Source organism: Gossypium hirsutum, chromosome D02 (genome assembly GCF_007990345.1).
Source record: "Gossypium hirsutum isolate 1008001.06 chromosome D02, Gossypium_hirsutum_v2.1, whole genome shotgun sequence".
Lineage (NCBI taxonomy): Eukaryota > Viridiplantae > Streptophyta > Magnoliopsida > Malvales > Malvaceae > Gossypium > Gossypium hirsutum.
Window position 1 is genome coordinate 46,072,423 of NC_053438.1, and position 16,233 is coordinate 46,088,655.

The following is a 16,233-nucleotide window of genomic DNA, read 5'->3' on the forward strand; positions in this document are numbered from 1 at the left end:
CTAGGCCCTATCAAATATGATAAAACAAAAACACCTAAGTCCATATTGTCAAACCTAGGCCTTTTCTTCCCATCACCATTTTCTATTGGGTTATCTTCCATAATGACATGATCCATTTCATTAGAGGGACCCGCATTAGCATTTTTAGCTTGAATCTTGCACCTTTCCAAATTAAATCCCAAAATGGGATTGATTGACATTCTCAATTCTCCTCTCATCAAATCCCTTGAATTTCGCCCCCACCATTTGTAACACCCCTTACCCATATTCGACACTGGAATAGGGTACGAGGCATTACCGGAGTTTACTAATTAATTTTCAGACATTTCATTTTTATCTAACGTTCATATTTATAACCAATCAAAATCAAAACATTAATGAGCTAACGTTAACCAAATTAACTTATACACGCCATAATAACCAGAATTAAGTCATCCAAAATTACCGATAGAACCAATGGATAATGTGATATATCTCCTACAAGCTTCCGATAATCATTTCAAAACATCTAATAACCATAAAAATTCCATAAATTGTTAAACTTTCAAATTATTAACATGCTTTTATAATTCTTCACAATATAAATAATGTAACATTTCCTACCAACCACAATCAAGCTTCCGATAATCATCTCACTGCATCTAATAATTGTACATATTACCAATAATAATTCAATTTGAATATTAAAACACATATCCATATAATATTGATCATAAAATAACATTCACTTTAATTAAAATTATACAGAATATAGTTCATACGAACTTACCAGGCTGATATGCAGAAATACCAAGATACAAGGGCATTTTAGTAATTTTCCATTTTTCTCGATTTTCTACCCGATCTTGATCTAAATTAATTTTTCATTTAATAAAATAACTCATTTCATGCAATTTGGTCATTTTTGACATTTTTCCAAAATTACCCCTAAAGTTTTACTTTTATTCAATTTAGTCCCAGAGCCCAAATCATGCAAATTAACCATTTATAATGCAAACAAATGCTAGCAGAATATCCATACATTTATTTTCCTCCTCCTCCTCTCCATTCCACATCCTTAATATATATAACATGCTTATATGTAACATTATCTATAATTTCACATTTATTTGTATTCATTCAAAGCTGTCCACTTGAGTCATAGTCACTAAGTTATTTATATCTTGAGCTACAGAACTCCAAATTGAGATCCGTTAATTTTCTCTGAAACTAGACTCACATATCTTCTTACCATAAAATTTTAATAATTTTTAGTTTATCCAATAAGTACAGTTTATTCTTTAAAGTCATCCCTGTTCTGCTGTCTGACAGTTTCGACCCTTCTTCACTAAAAATTAATTATCTCATCGTACAGGATTCGGATGATGTTACCGTTTATTTATTAAAAATAGACTCAGTAAGGATTTAAACATATAAATTTAAGCCACTAATTATTTTTCTCCAATTTTTGATGATTTTCCAAAGTCAGTACAGGGGAACCCGAAATCATTCTGACCTTATCTCACAAAACCTATTATATCTCATAATTTAAAATTCCATTGCTTACACCGTTTCTTTTATGAGAAACTAGACTCAATAAGCTTTAATTTCATATTTTTTTTCATCCTCTAATTCAATTTATATGATTTTTGGTAGATTTTCAAAGTCAGACTACTGCTGCTGTTTCAAAACTATTTTAGTGTAAAATGTTGATAACTAAATTTATAACACTTTCCTTTCCTTTCTCTTCAATATATTCCATCACTTTCTCTTATTTCCCTTTACTAACATAACAAGAATATAGAACATTATATAATGAAACTTTACCTTAACATTAATTTCCTACTTTTTCAATAATATCAAACTCAAAAGTATATAAAAATCTTGATGTTCTTACCTTATGCCATTGATTTCAATCTTTAACTTGATTTTCTCCCTCCTCCAGCTTCTATTTCTTGAATCTAACTTGATATTCTAGCTCCCCATAGTCTCCTTGCCATCTTTCTCTCTTGATGGATATGGAAATTCTTTTGATTTCTAAGTGAAAATGGTGGATTTTTGGTGAAAGGACCAAATTGTAAAGAAAGCAAAGCTTTCTTTCTTCCCCTCTTCTTCTCACGTTAATGCATGCAAAAATGGTGGGAATGGATGGATACTTTTCATCCTTCTTTCCACATATATATATACTAAATAAATTAATAATAATATAATAATATCATTAAAAAAATCAAATTAAAATATTAATAAACTAATATTTATTTATTTATTAATCTAAAATATCTCCAACATCATCATTATCTTCTAGATTTCTCTCTCTTATTAATTGACCATTTTGCCCTTTATGATCTTTTAAAATTCCATCCTTGAGTCATCACTTAATTTGGTAAAATTGTGATTTAGTCCCTCAAACTTCTTCACCTTTTTCAATTTGGTCCTAATCCATCCATTTTTCTTAGTTTCTAGATTATTCCTCCCTTAAAATATTTACACTATTGGTCCTTCAACTTTTTCATATTTACACTTTAACCCCTCAAGTTTTGAGTATTTACTCTTGGGCAACAAAACTTTTCTCACTTTTGCAATTTAATCCTTTCTTGGATTAATATGTCATAAATATACTTTCCAATGTTGACATAACTCAATTACCCTTTTTATCACTATATTCTCTTATTTTACCATATCAGTATTTTCATGCAACATTCCTATCATAATACAACCCATGTCATAATTTTAAAATAAATTTTTTTCCTTATCGAATTTGTGATCCCGAAACCACTGTTCCATCTAGCCCCAAAATCGGGCTGTTACACCATTGCTTTCCCAATTAGCGTCATCTTCCTCACGAAGCCAAACATTATTCATTATTGATGGCCTTTTAGTATTCGCCCTTAACGTTAAATCTCATCACATTTCCACCTCATTCAATCCCTAATTAAGTCTTTTTGGGCAAAAATTATCATCATGGCCTAGACATCCACATAGAAAACAAAAAAGAGTTAATCTTTCATATAGAAAATTAACATAAGTAAATTTAGACTGAGAGATCATAATTTTTTTCGTTATTTTAGCGGTTTACGAATGTCTATCTGCACCCAGATATGAAAAAAATTTTCATTCCGCGATTCAATTGTTTCATGTCGTAGTCAATGAATTCTCCAATAAAGTCACCAAATAATTTTGCCATAGATTTCGAGAAAAATCCCAGAGGGAGATAATGAACTTTGATCCAAAACATGGAAGAAATAAGCGGAACTTCCATTGGATATTCTTCCTCCTTTAATTGGTGAAAAACCAGTGGATGATTATTAAAAGTCCAAGGAGCGCTCATAATCACACGCTCAATGTCCAACTCATGGAATAATTTGAACAAATACCACTTCCCATCCAGATCTAAGATTTGAACTTCTCCCAACGGATACCAAAGATTTGTCATCGTTTCCTTCATTACCGGAAAGTGCACCACACTCGCCATTAAAAAACATCCAACCAAACCGCTCGATTTTCCTGAGATCCCATTAGTAGCCAAAATTAAAACTTCTTCTTCACCATCCTTTATATTGAGATCTGCCAATTCTTTTTTCATTTCGAAAAAGCCCTAATAGAACACTCTTCAATTGAAAACAATAGAATAGAACAACATGAATAAAAAGACAAAATCACATGACGTGCTACAGAGAGTAAACTAGAAAACAACCTTTATGATTTTTTTAAACAGTAGAGATTGTAGAGATTTTAATTTTTATAATTTTATTTATTATAATATTTATAATATATTATTATTCTTTATAAGTTTATATCAATTTTAATATTTTAAATTTTAATAATTTTTCTGATATATATTTATTTTTTAATTTTTTATGGGAAAAATATATTAAACTAGAAGTTGCTACATGTCACCATTTGATTAATCCGTCAATTTATTTTAACGATCAACGTGATTAATGATGAAAATTATTAATAGAGAGACTTAATTGATTTTTTTTTGTTAACTAAAGGGACTTAATTAAGTGTGAATTTAATATAGAAATTTAATTGATTTTTTTTTCTAATTTTAAAATTTTTTTGACATAAATAATAAGAAGGTTTTCTAAAAGAGAAATAAAAAAATTATAATATCGTATAACATTTTTTTCCACAATGTAATGTATAATCTTGAAAAAGTAAAGAAGTAACTAAAAATAAAGAGAAATAATTGTATGAAACTGTGATTTCATGTCATTTTTATCCCCTTTTAATAAGAGAATGACAAATCAGATTTTTATTATCATTTTTAGCATTTTTTTTGTTAGATTTAAATTTTTTAAAGAGGAAAAATCTAAAAATTAGGATGAAAAATATAATCTTTTATTCTTCTATTGAAAAAAAAACATAAAATTACAATTTTATACAAATTTTCCTCAAAAATAAAATATAAGCAAATGTATTCGAAGCTAAGCGTCCGTCACACGCATACCCTAAAAGATATTTTCCAATCCCACCCATCCAACGGACTACACTCTCTCCCCACTTCAACATACATGAGTTCACCCAAATTTCCCACCTTTCCTAAAATAAAATAAATAAATAAAACGAAGTTAACCCTGCATTTTCCTACATTTTCACAGTTATAAAAACCATTTCCCTTTTGTCTCAATCGCTGCTTTTCTAGTGATTCTCTTTTGTTTTTTCTAAAGCGGTGATGTCGGACGAGGAGCACCACTTCGAGTCTAAAGCTGATGCTGGAGCTTCTAAAACTTATCCTCAGCAAGCTGGTACCATCCGTAAGAACGGTTACATTGTTATTAAAGGCCGTCCTTGCAAGGTTAGCCTAAATCATTTTATTCTGTTGGTACAATTTTTAACTCATTTTTTTTGTATGATAATTCTTAAATCTGGCAAGTGGCTGAAAAGGAAATTATTAAATAATTTAATTTTTGATCTCTAAATACTGTTTGGGTAGAGTCATACTATTTGATTTTGTATTTGGTGCATATGATGTTGTACAGGTTGTGGAAGTTTCAACATCCAAGACTGGGAAGCACGGGCACGCAAAATGTCACTTTGTTGGAATTGATATCTTCACCGGCAAAAAGCTGGAAGATATCCTTCCCTCCTCTCACAACTGTGATGTATGCCTTCCTCTCTCCCTAGTGGTGGTGTTTTAGAGGCTAATCATGATTCGTTTATTTTCAGGTTCCTCATGTCAACCGTACTGATTACCAGCTGATTGATATCTCTGAGGATGGATTTGTAAGATGTGGTTTTTATTTATGTATTTATTCATATGATGTTGTTGGAGTATATGAATTGCTTAATGATGCTTGAGTTTAGGTGAGTCTGCTGACTGAGAATGGGAACACGAAGGATGATCTCAGGCTTCCAACTGATGATAATCTGCTGACGCAGGTGTGTATGGTGTCTGAATTCTTTGATGTTTTGTGTTGGTTTGAGTTAATCATATATGAGTGAATGCAGATAAAGGATGGATTTGCGGAGGGGAAAGATCTGGTTGTGTCTGTTATGTCGGCTATGGGGGAGGAGCAGATCTGTGGTCTCAAGGACATTGGCCCAAAGTAACTGGGCTGGGAAATGCTTGATATAAGTAGTGGTAGTAGTAGTGGGAGGTGTTTCATGTTTCAGGAGAGCATATTTGTTATGTCCTCCAGCTCTAAGATTATGACTCTTTGACATATAATTAAGTATTCAATTCCCCTCTTCTATTTTTGATCCGTTGTTTAATGTTGATTGAATTGCACGTTATGGGTTTGAGAAAAGTCTACTCTCTTTATGTATTTGGGAATCTAAAAAAATAAAGCATGTAAAGAGGGGTTTTTGATAAGCATCTATGGGGAGGGTTTTATCATATCTGGCGAGTGAAATTAGGTATGGTCATATGAGGTTTTGATATTTCTTCTTGATAGAGAAATAATACTAAATTTCTGTAGCGTGTACACCATGGCAAAAGACATTAGCTTCTTACCTACAAGCCTTGTAATTTATTTTCTATTAATAATCCGACAAGTGTCTCATGAATAAAATATTTTTAAGAAAAATAAGCAACAAATTATTTAATATTCAAACACGCTAGCATTTTGTGGATTTGTGTTCCCCAAGGGTTATATATCAGTGAAAAATATCAAGCTTTTTAGGTCCTCATCAGAAAAAGGACATTGCACTATCAACCGCAGAAGCCAAAAACACGTCAATAGGGGGGCCAACAAAATATCCAAGATCCAGGCCAATCAAGGAAACCGAATGCGTGGCAAATTGAAGTCCTTAAATTAACCATGAAAACGTTTTGCCGACACTGAACAAGTTAAGGGAGGGTGGCCCATAATCCATATCATGCAATCCAATCAACTCGCAAGCATCCATATTATATATATCCACTGGGAAGAAAGGACATATCTATAGTAAAGCTTGCCTTAGAGAGAGCTTTTCAACAATGGCTTCAGAGAGAGACCCTAAACCAGGCACCTCCGAACTCCTGTCTAGCGCTAAGCTGGTGGCGGACGCAGCAAAGTCCACATTCAACAAAGAAAGCGACAAGGTTGACAAGGGTAAGGTTGCTGGCGCAGGTGCTGATCTTTTGGGTGCCGGCCAACACTATGGGAAGCTGGATAAGGACAAGGGTGTTGGCCAATATGTCGAAAAGGTTGAGACTTACTTGCATCAATACCAGACTAGTCACTCAGCTCCCACCACCAACCCCGACTCCCATGGAACCGGTGCCGCCGCCAAAGATTCTGAAACTGCTCCAGCAGGTGGTGGTGGTGTTGGGGATTACATGAAGATGGCTCAAGGTTTCTTAGGCAAATAAAATTATAATTAAAACTTGTTAGTATTTATTTATTTAAGCCTTGCTGTCAATATGTATCTTTCTGTGTATGTTGCTGTTGGCACATAATTAAATTAATCTTGCACAAAATAAATTATGAAAAGTTACGAATGTGAAGAGACTTGAATATGAAGAGTTAATAATGCAAAGAGACTTGAAGATGAAAAGTTACACACATGCATGAATAGTCATAACTCTTATAGTATTTAAGTTATGTAAATGAATAGTCACAACTCCTAGCATTTAGTGATATAGATGAATAGTCACTTACAACTCCTATATAAAGAGTTGTATGTGATGAAGAATATTATTGAGTGAGTGAAATAAAAATTAATCAAAAGGGTGTTTTCTTTCTTCCATAAAAATTATTTCTCTTTTCATTATATTCTTTATCATATTCTTTGTTTTATTTCTCCAAATTTTGATCAATTTTCTACAAATTGGTATCAGAGCCAGGTTCGATCAAAATGAACAATTCTATTCCTCTTTCTTCCGTTCCCCAATTAACCAAAGAAAATTATGGCAAATGGAGTATCCAAATGAAGGCTCTTCTTGGATCTCTAGAAGTTTGGGAGATTGTTGAAAAAGGTTATAATGAAGTTGAGGCTGAAGAGGAGGAAGGATTAACACAAGTTCAAAAAGAGAGTCTAAGAAAATCAAGGAAGAAAAATCAACAAGCCTTATTTTGGATATATCAAGGAGTTCAATCATATGAAGTGGCTTGGGAAAAAATAGCTTGCGCCACCACGGCAAAACAAGCATGGGAATTTTTACAAAATTCATTCAAAGGAGATGAAAAGGTGAAAAGAGTTCGGTTGAAACTCTTCGAGGAGAGTTTGAAAGATTGCAAAAAAACAGAGTCAGAATCAGTTTCTGATTACTGTTCACGGGTTTTGTCCATAGTCAATCAATTAAAAAGAAATGGTGAAACTATGGATGATATTCGTGGTGTTGAGAAAATCCTCCGTTCTTTAGATTCCAGATTTGACTACATTGTGGTTGCCATTGAAGAATCAAATGACTTGAGTACCATGACTATTGATGAACTCACAGGTTCGTTGCAAGCCCATGAAGAAAGATTAAACAAGAAGAAAAAGGAAGTAGATCTAGATCAAGCCTCCAGTCAAAGTTGTCTCTAAATGAGAAGAAGGGAGATTTTAAAAATCAAAGAGGGAGAAATCGTGGTCGTGGAAGAGGAAGAAATTTTAGAGGAAGAGGCTCAAATGCTCGTGAAAGAGGTGAAGATGCAAGCACGGAGAATGGATGGAAAGAAGCCAACCAAAGTCAAAATTTTAGAGGATCACAAAGAGGACGTGGACGTGGAAATCAAAGAGGAAGAGATCGTGGCTATTTTGAATGTTATAATTGTCGCAAACCTGGTCATTTGGCAAGTGAATGCTGGTATAAAAAAGAAGAGAAAAATGAAGCTAATATAGTACAAAATAATCAAGAGCAAAAGCAAGAAACTTTGTTGCTCGTATCTCATGGTGGAGAGATTGATGATGTCTGGTACATAGACAGTGGTGCTAGCAAGCATATGACAGGTAACAAAAATTTATTTTCGAAGTTCTTTGAATTTGATTGTGGAGAAGTAAAAGTAGGAGATGGAAAAGCTTACAAAGTTAGCAGTGTTGGTGAGTTGGAGTTCAAAACAAAGCAAGGAAGGGTAGAGAAAATGTCTGAAGTTTATTTTGTTCCTGGTCTTAAAAATAATCTGCTTAGCGTTGGGCATCTTTTGAAGAAGGGGTATGATATTCATTTCCGTGACATGGCTTGCTATTTATCAAAGAAAAATCAGGTTGTTGCTAGAGTTGGAGTGGCATCAAATAATCTTTTCCCTCTTACCCTTCAAAGTCAGAATATGTCTTGTTTTATTGGTGCTCATAAAGGAATTTCAAAGTTATGGCATGATAGATATGGACATTTAAACTATGGAAATTTGAAGATGCTTTCAAGGAAGATGATGGTTAGAGGTTTACCAAAAATCGATCGGCTTGATGATGTTTGTGAAGCATGTCAACTTGGAAAGCAACACAAAATTGCTTTTCCTTCTCAATCCTCGTGGAAAGCAAGAAGACCATTGCAACTTATTCACTCAGATCTTTGTGGTCCAATGACAGTTTCATCTTTGGGAGGTAATCATTACTTTATCTCTTTCATTGATGATTACTCAAGAAAGATATGGGTGTATTGTGTCCAAGAAAAATCAGAGGCTTTTTAGAGATTCCAAGATTTCAAGGCAGAAGTGGAGAACTTTACTGGGCTAAAAATTAACACCTTGCGTACAGATCGTGGAGGTGAATATTTTTCAAAAGAATTTGAGAAATATTGTCGAGATAGTGGCATCCGGCATGAAATGACAGTTCGCCATACACCTCAGCAAAATGGTGTGTGTGAAAGAAAGAACAGAACAATTATGGAAATGGCTAGATGTCTTCTTAAGAAGAAGAGGTTATCAAGAAGATTTTGGGCTGAAGCTGTTTCTTGTGCAGTTTATCTTATAAATAGATCACCGACAAGAAGCTTGGAGAATTGCACACCACATGAGGCGTGGTATGGTATAAAGCCTAGTGTTAGTCATCTTAGAGTATTTGGGAGTGTTGCCTACTCTCATATTCCAGATGCAATGAGAAGCAAGTTGGATGACAAGTCAGAGAAATGCATTTTCATTGGCTATAGTGAAAGAAGTAAGGCATACAAGTTGTACAATGCGGTGACAAAGAAGATTGTGATAAGCCGAGATGTTCGGTTTGATGAAAATTCCATGTTTGAAGATATGGAAGTTGAAAAGGAAAATTTGCCAATTTTTCCTTTTGAACTTGAAGAAGAAGAAGAGGCAGTAATTGAGAATGCTGAAGATGATGCTCAAGTAGGAAATCCTCCTGCTTCCCCAAGTTCTTCATCAAATTCTTCTTCATCCAGCCCGATCCGAAAAACGAGAAGCATCCAAGAGTTATATAATGTAACGGATGAAGTTGTGCAAAATGATGTTGTATTCTTTGCCTTCTTTGCAGGAGAAGATCTAATTTCTTTTGATGATGCATATCAAGAAGAAATATGGAGGAAAGCCATGAAAGAAGAGATTTGCTCAATTGAAAACAATGATACATGGGAACTCACAGATTTACCGCCGCACAAGAATTCAATTGGAGTCAAATGGGTGTACAAGACAAAGATGAATCCGAATGGCTCTATCAACAAGTACAAGGCAAGACTGGTTGCAAAAGGATACAAGCAAAAGGAAAGAGAAGATTTTACAGAGGCATTTGCTCCAGTTTCAAGACTTGAGACAGTTCGGTTACTTATTTCTCTTGCTGCCCAAAACAATTGGAAAATGTTCCAAATGGATGTAAAATCTGTGTTTTTGAATGGTGTTCTCAAAGAAGAAGTCTATGTTGATCAACCACCAGGGTTTGTCAAAAAAGGAGAAGAAGAAAAGGTTTACAAGTTGAAGAAAGCTTTGTACGGGTTGAAGCAATCACCCCGAGCTTGGTATAGCCGAATCGATTCTTATTTTCAAAAGTGTGGATTCCAGAAATCTCCATATGAGCATACTCTCTACATTAAAGGCAATTATCAAGGAAGATTCATGGTTGTTAGTCTCTACGTTGATGATCTTATTTTCACAGGAAATGATGTGAAGATGTTGAAAGAATTTCAGCACTCAATGATGGCAGAATTTAAGATGACAGATTTGGGAGAACTTCATCATTTTCTTGGTATTGAAGTTCATCAATCCAAGAAAGGAATTTTTATTTCACAAGAGAGCTACGCAAAGGAAGTTCTAAAAAAGTTCATGATGGAAAATGCGAATCCAGTCTCTACTCCATGCATTACAGGTCTGAAGTTATCTAAAGAGGGTGAAGGAAAGCTTGTCAATTCCACCATATTCAGAAGTTTGGTTGGGAAGTTGATGTATCTGACTTCGACAAGGCCTGACATCGTGTATGCTGTTAGTTTGGTGAGTAGATTCATGGAGAAACCTTACTCCAATCACTGGGAGGCTGCCAAGAGAATATTGAGATATGTGAAGGGAACCATTGATTATGGAATTTTCTATAAATCTAATACATTAGTTGATCTCATTGGTTATACGGATAGTGATTTAGCAGGAAGCATTGATGATAGCAGAAGCACTTCTGGTTATGTTTTTCACCTTGGTAGTGGTACAGTTTCATGGAGTTCAAAGAAACAATCAGTTGTGGCACTTTCGACTACAGAAGCTGAATATATCGCTGCGTCTTATGCAGGATGTCAATTGATTTGGTTACGTGGAATTTTGGAGAGTCTTAAGCAGAAGCAGAGCAAGTCGACGATTTTGTTTTGTGACAATAGTTCTACTATTTCGGTCACAAAAGATCCAGTTCTTCATAAAAGGACAAAACACATTCGCATTCGGTATCACTTCTTGAGGGAACTAGTGAATAATGGTGATATTCAAGTTGAATATTGCAAGACAGAAGATTAGATGGCTGATATCTTCACAAAGCCGCTTAGTGGACAAGTCTTCAAGAAAAATGTTGAAAGGCTGGGAGTTCGAAGCAAGTTTAATTTAAGGGAGACATTGTTGGCACATAATTAAATTAATCTTGCACAAAATAAATTATGAAAAGTTACGAATGTGAAGAGGCTTGAATATGAAGAGTTAATAATGCAAAGAGACTTGAAGATGAAAAGTTACACACATGCATGGATAGTCATAACTCTTATAGTATTTAAGTTATGTAAATGAATAGTCACAACTCCTAGCATTTAGTGATATAGATGAATAGTCACTTACAACTCCTATATAAAGAGTTGTATGTCATGAAGAATATTATTGAGTGAGTGAAATAAAAATTAATCAAAAGGGTGTTTTCTTTCTTCCATAAAAATTATTTCTCTTTTCATTATATTCTTTATTATATTCTTTGTTTTATTTCTCCAAATTTTGATCAATTTTCTACAGTTGCATGGTCCATGAGTTGACTCCTATGCATTTATCTGTGTAATATGCTGTAATAAACTACCCATTAGTCTGCTAAATATATTGCAGTAATAATTAAGTAAAAATTACCCAGTTCTTTTTTCCTTTCAATTCCAGGATTTCTGTTGACAATGGTGACTGGATGTAAGGTTTTTTTTTGGGGGGGCTGAACAAGGTGAAGTCAAATTTTTAAGGTGGGAAAGTTTAATATTTTGACAATCATAAAAATGTAATTTTATGATTTTAAAAATTTTAAATAAAAATTTTATAAGAACAAATAAAAATTTCATTTTAAAGGAAGGGATTAGGCTCCTGAGTTCGCTTCTTTGGGCAGGTGGTAGGATGTAAATTATAACGCTTATCGTTAACTGTAACCACAATTAAAAAGTAGGGAGAGATTATAAATAAGATATATTTCTAAAGCTTAATGCTTGATTTACCACTTTTTGGCATTTTGGTGGTTGAATCCTTTGACTTTCATAAAAATTGGATCACTTATGTGTCAGATGATATAAAAAGAAATTAATGCTAACAGTAGTAATATGTATATATTTAACCCCAAATGTTAAGTTTATTAGAAAAGAATTTGTGAGCCAATATCAAATTGACATGTGATCTAAACTTGAAAAACTTTCTTCTTCTCCCATAAACAGCCTTGGCAGCTTGTGTTTCGGTTATTATATTTTATTTATCCCCCTACAACTAAATTCTCTCAGACTTTGCTTGCACTTTTTATTAATTTAATCCATAGGATTGGTATAAATGAAGGAGTAACACATTATCTACTCAGTTGCAAAATCATATCCTTAACATAAAAACTAAGAAAACTTTGTTATTTTAAATTAAAATATAATAAAAAATTAATTTTAGTGGCAAAATTCAATTAAATAAAAATAATGCCACAAGGTTCAATATAGAGTTATAGTATAGTGCTAAATTTATTTCTAATTCATTAAGATAATAACAAATATCAATTGAAGTGAAGTATAGTGGTAATTTTCAGTTTTTACATAATTTATAATGGTAAATATGCATCTTAACCCTTTTAAATATAATATTAATGTATGTAAAATGCAATCACCTAATTCTCAAATAAATAATTTTAGAGTTAAAATTAAACCAAGATAAACTATATAAAGTATGGAATAATTGGAGATATGACCTAATATTAACATGAAATATAATTTAAAACATAACATAAAAATAACATTTACACAATGAGTACATGAATGTTTAAAACCTAGCTAAAGTATAGTATGCTTGTTAGCATGTCTGTTTTCTCTGTATGCTGTTTTTGCAAGGTGATATTAGGGTTTTTTTTGTTGAGGCGTGGTTTAGGGGAGGGAGGAGACTTGCGAAAAATAATCATGGGAGAGGAATTTGCACGTCTGAGCATATCAAATGATAAGGAAGTTTTGATGCAAAACCAAGGAGATGAGGATGCAGTGGATGAAGATTTCAGGTTATGTCTGGTTGGAAGGGTTCTGATAGATAGTGTGGTTCATTTCCCATCGATGCGAAACACTTTGACAGATTTGTGGCACTCGTTAGGAGGAGTTTCTATTATGGATATTGGTTAGAAAAGAAATTTGTTCCAATTTTATCATGAGTTAGATCTAAAGAGAGTTCTCTAAGGGACATCATGATTCTTCAACAGACATCTCATTTTATTTCATCAATTAGTATAGGGGGAAGATTCATTACAAGTCTCATTAATGTTTGCAGATTTTCGGTTCATGTGCATAATTTGCATATGGGATTTATATCAGAAGGAATGGCACGTCAGTTTGGGAATTTTATTGGTTAGTTTCTTGAGTACGATGTTAGATCTGTAATAAAGGGAATAAAAAAGTATATGTGAATTTGAGTTCGATTGGATGTTAAGTGACCTTTGAAGAGGAAAAAGCGAATAATAGTAAATTCGAATCATTCGACATATGCAATATTCCAGTCTGAGAAACTACCATTATTCTGTTTTCTGTGTGAGAAGTTGGGGCATGCTGAAAGATTTTGTCTGGTTAGATTAACACTAAAATTACAGGAGGTGACTCTTGGCTGAGACATTTCATTAAGGGCGGCACCTAGGAGGGCGTCGTTGGAGGTGAGTAGGTGGTTGAGGGATGATAGCTATGGAAGTAATCTGACAAGAGTAGAGGTGAATGATGATAAGGGGGAAGAATTTTGAAGATATTAAAAAATGTTGGTCTTATCAAATAAGGGGCGAGAAAAGTGGACGTTATCTGGATACAAAATTTGGGGAAGAGCTGCAATTTGATAAAGAGTGTTTTAGCCGGGCAAAAAACTCTGGATTAACATTTGGGCTAGAAAGTGATGAGTAGATGGAATTAGGCTAAGATATGGAGGATAGTCTAATTGAGATAGTTGATTGTAAGAAAAGGAAAAAAAATGCATCAAGTAAATCCAGTTGTTTCTAGTAATGTTGATTCAATGAATTTGAGAGTTCCTTTTGAAATATCGATAACCGCTGTTAAGCGGGTTAGGTGGGTGCAATGAAGATCCTTAGTTGGAATGTCCGTAGGCTGAGGCAACCGTGGATGATTAATCATCTAAAAAAAAGCTAAAACATATTAAGCCCCATCTCTTGTTTCTTATAGAAAAAAGATAAGCGCGAGGCAAATGGAAAAGGTCAAGAAGAAATGCAGTTTTATTAATAGGATTGAAGTTGAAGCCGTCGGACCACGAGGAGGATTGTCATTAGGTTGGACAATGGATTGTAATGATAAACTAATGAGCTATTCTAAGTCATACATTGATATGGAAGTATGTGAAGGTGAAGGGATGATATCGTGGAGGCTGACTAGATTTTATGGTACATCGAACAAAAAACGTTAGGAGGAGTTGTGGGATTTGATTCGTCAGTTAAATGGTAATAGTTTGTTACCACGGTTAATTATATGTGATAACACTCTAGAATAATGTATTTTTATGTATTAATAATGTATTTATTTTGAGTATGATCCTGCTAATCTGAGCTATTTATGATCTTTTATCTCATAGGGACTAAATTTGAGGCAAAAGCAAAATTAAGGGCCAAAAGCGTGAATTCAGAGATAAAATGGGCTAATGTGCGACACAAGGAAAAGTTGGTGCCAAAAGTGCAAGCATGGAGGACACAAGGATTGAAATACAAAAAGAAGAGATTTTATTCTATTAAACTCTATTTTAATTATATTAGGATAATTAATATTGAGATAATTATTAAGGGTTATTTTTAGAATTTTATTTTATTTATCTTTATTTATCTTCAATTAAATGTATTTATCTTTTAGGAATTTAAGTAGGATTAGACTATCTCCCCTAGCACTATAAATAGGGAGTGAAGTGACTCAAAAGAGATTGATCTTTTTCTGTAAACACTCTCTCCCCAAAAGTCTAGGCTTTTGTTCTTCTCATATTTCCTTTTAATAAAATCTCTATTTTTATTATATTTATTTTCTTTTCCACCACAACCATGAGCCATTAAACCCATCTAGCCGAAGGTTATCGATATTTCCCAAAAAGGGTTCTTGAGGCTTAGAATCCGTACTTAGCCTTCTCCACGAGTATTCATCGTTTCTCCGCACCACGGGGCTGACGCTTCCGTCCATGTCCCTTAAGAAGTAAGCTATTCTAAGTCACACATTGATATGGAAGCATGTGAAGGTGAAAGGATGATATCATGGAGGTTGACTAGATTTTATGGTGCATCTGACAAAAAGTGTTAGGCGGAGTCGTGGGATTTGATTCGTCGGTTAAATGGTAATAGTTTGTTGCCACGATTAATTATATGGGATTTTAATGAGATAATGTTCTCTTTTGAAAAAAGAGGGAGATCTGCTCGAAATTAGAATAATATATTGGCTTTTTGGACGATATTAGAGGATTGTTAACTTGCTGATTTGGATTTTTCTGGATAGTGGTTTACATGGGAAAGAGGTCGTCTTCCAAAGAATAATATACAAGAAAGGTTGGATTGATGAGTAGCTAATCCGGAATGGTGGAGTATCTTTCTTGGTTATAACGTTAAACATCTTACTCACTCCATATCGAATCATTGCCTGATACTGATGGATACGGATGGCATGAGTAGAAATAGGAGGGTGACAAAAAAGTCCCAATTTTGGTTTAACACAAATTTAATTTTAGAGAAGGATTTTATGGAAGAAGTAAAGAGGATTTGGGAGGTAAATAGTGTGGTGCCTTTGAAATTGGACAATCTTGGGTTCATAATTGGTAGGCGGGCGAAAGTAAATCAGATTAACAGGAAATGTTCAATGTCCATGTTGAATGATCGATTAATTGAACTTAATAATAGTGATCCTGATAAAGAAGCCTTGGAAGAGTTTACTGAGATCAAGCTCGCAATAAATATGGAAGCTGATAAGGAGGTTAATTAAATTTAATAATGACTCAATTCTGACTAATTAGTCTTTGTAATGTGCTATATAAGATCATCTCTAAAGTGGCGGTC

General features: G+C 33.7%; 2 protein-coding genes across 2 annotated transcripts; both read left to right on the plus strand.

Moving 5' to 3' along the window:
* The first annotated feature begins 4,390 nt into the window (after positions 1-4,390).
* LOC107910125 (eukaryotic translation initiation factor 5A-2) lies at positions 4,391-5,676 on the plus strand. Its single transcript, XM_016837888.2, has 5 exons — positions 4,391-4,780; positions 4,965-5,087; positions 5,152-5,208; positions 5,290-5,364; positions 5,434-5,676. The coding sequence occupies exons 1-5, from the start codon at positions 4,658-4,660 to the stop codon at positions 5,533-5,535; spliced, it is 480 nt and encodes a 159-aa protein (XP_016693377.1). The 5' UTR covers positions 4,391-4,657; the 3' UTR covers positions 5,536-5,676.
* Positions 5,677-6,403: 727 nt separating this feature from the next.
* LOC107910126 (nodulin-related protein 1) lies at positions 6,404-7,155 on the plus strand. Its single transcript, XM_016837889.2, has one exon. It carries the CDS (start codon positions 6,404-6,406, stop codon positions 6,776-6,778), a length of 375 nt encoding a protein of 124 aa, XP_016693378.1. The 3' UTR covers positions 6,779-7,155.
* Positions 7,156-16,233: the final 9,078 nt, after the last annotated feature.

Excerpts from the sequence above, each read along its gene's own strand:
- LOC107910125 (XM_016837888.2), top strand. The coding sequence starts at position 4,658 with ATGTCGGACGAGGAGCACCACTTCGAGTCTAAAGCTGATGCTGGAGCT. Across the intron at positions 5,088-5,151 it reads CCTCCTCTCACAACTGTGAT|GTTCCTCATGTCAACCGTAC; the intron begins GTATGCCTTCCT and ends GTTTATTTTCAG. Across the intron at positions 5,209-5,289 it reads ATATCTCTGAGGATGGATTT|GTGAGTCTGCTGACTGAGAA; the intron begins GTAAGATGTGGT and ends GCTTGAGTTTAG.
- LOC107910126 (XM_016837889.2), top strand. The coding sequence starts at position 6,404 with ATGGCTTCAGAGAGAGACCCTAAACCAGGCACCTCCGAACTCCTGTCT.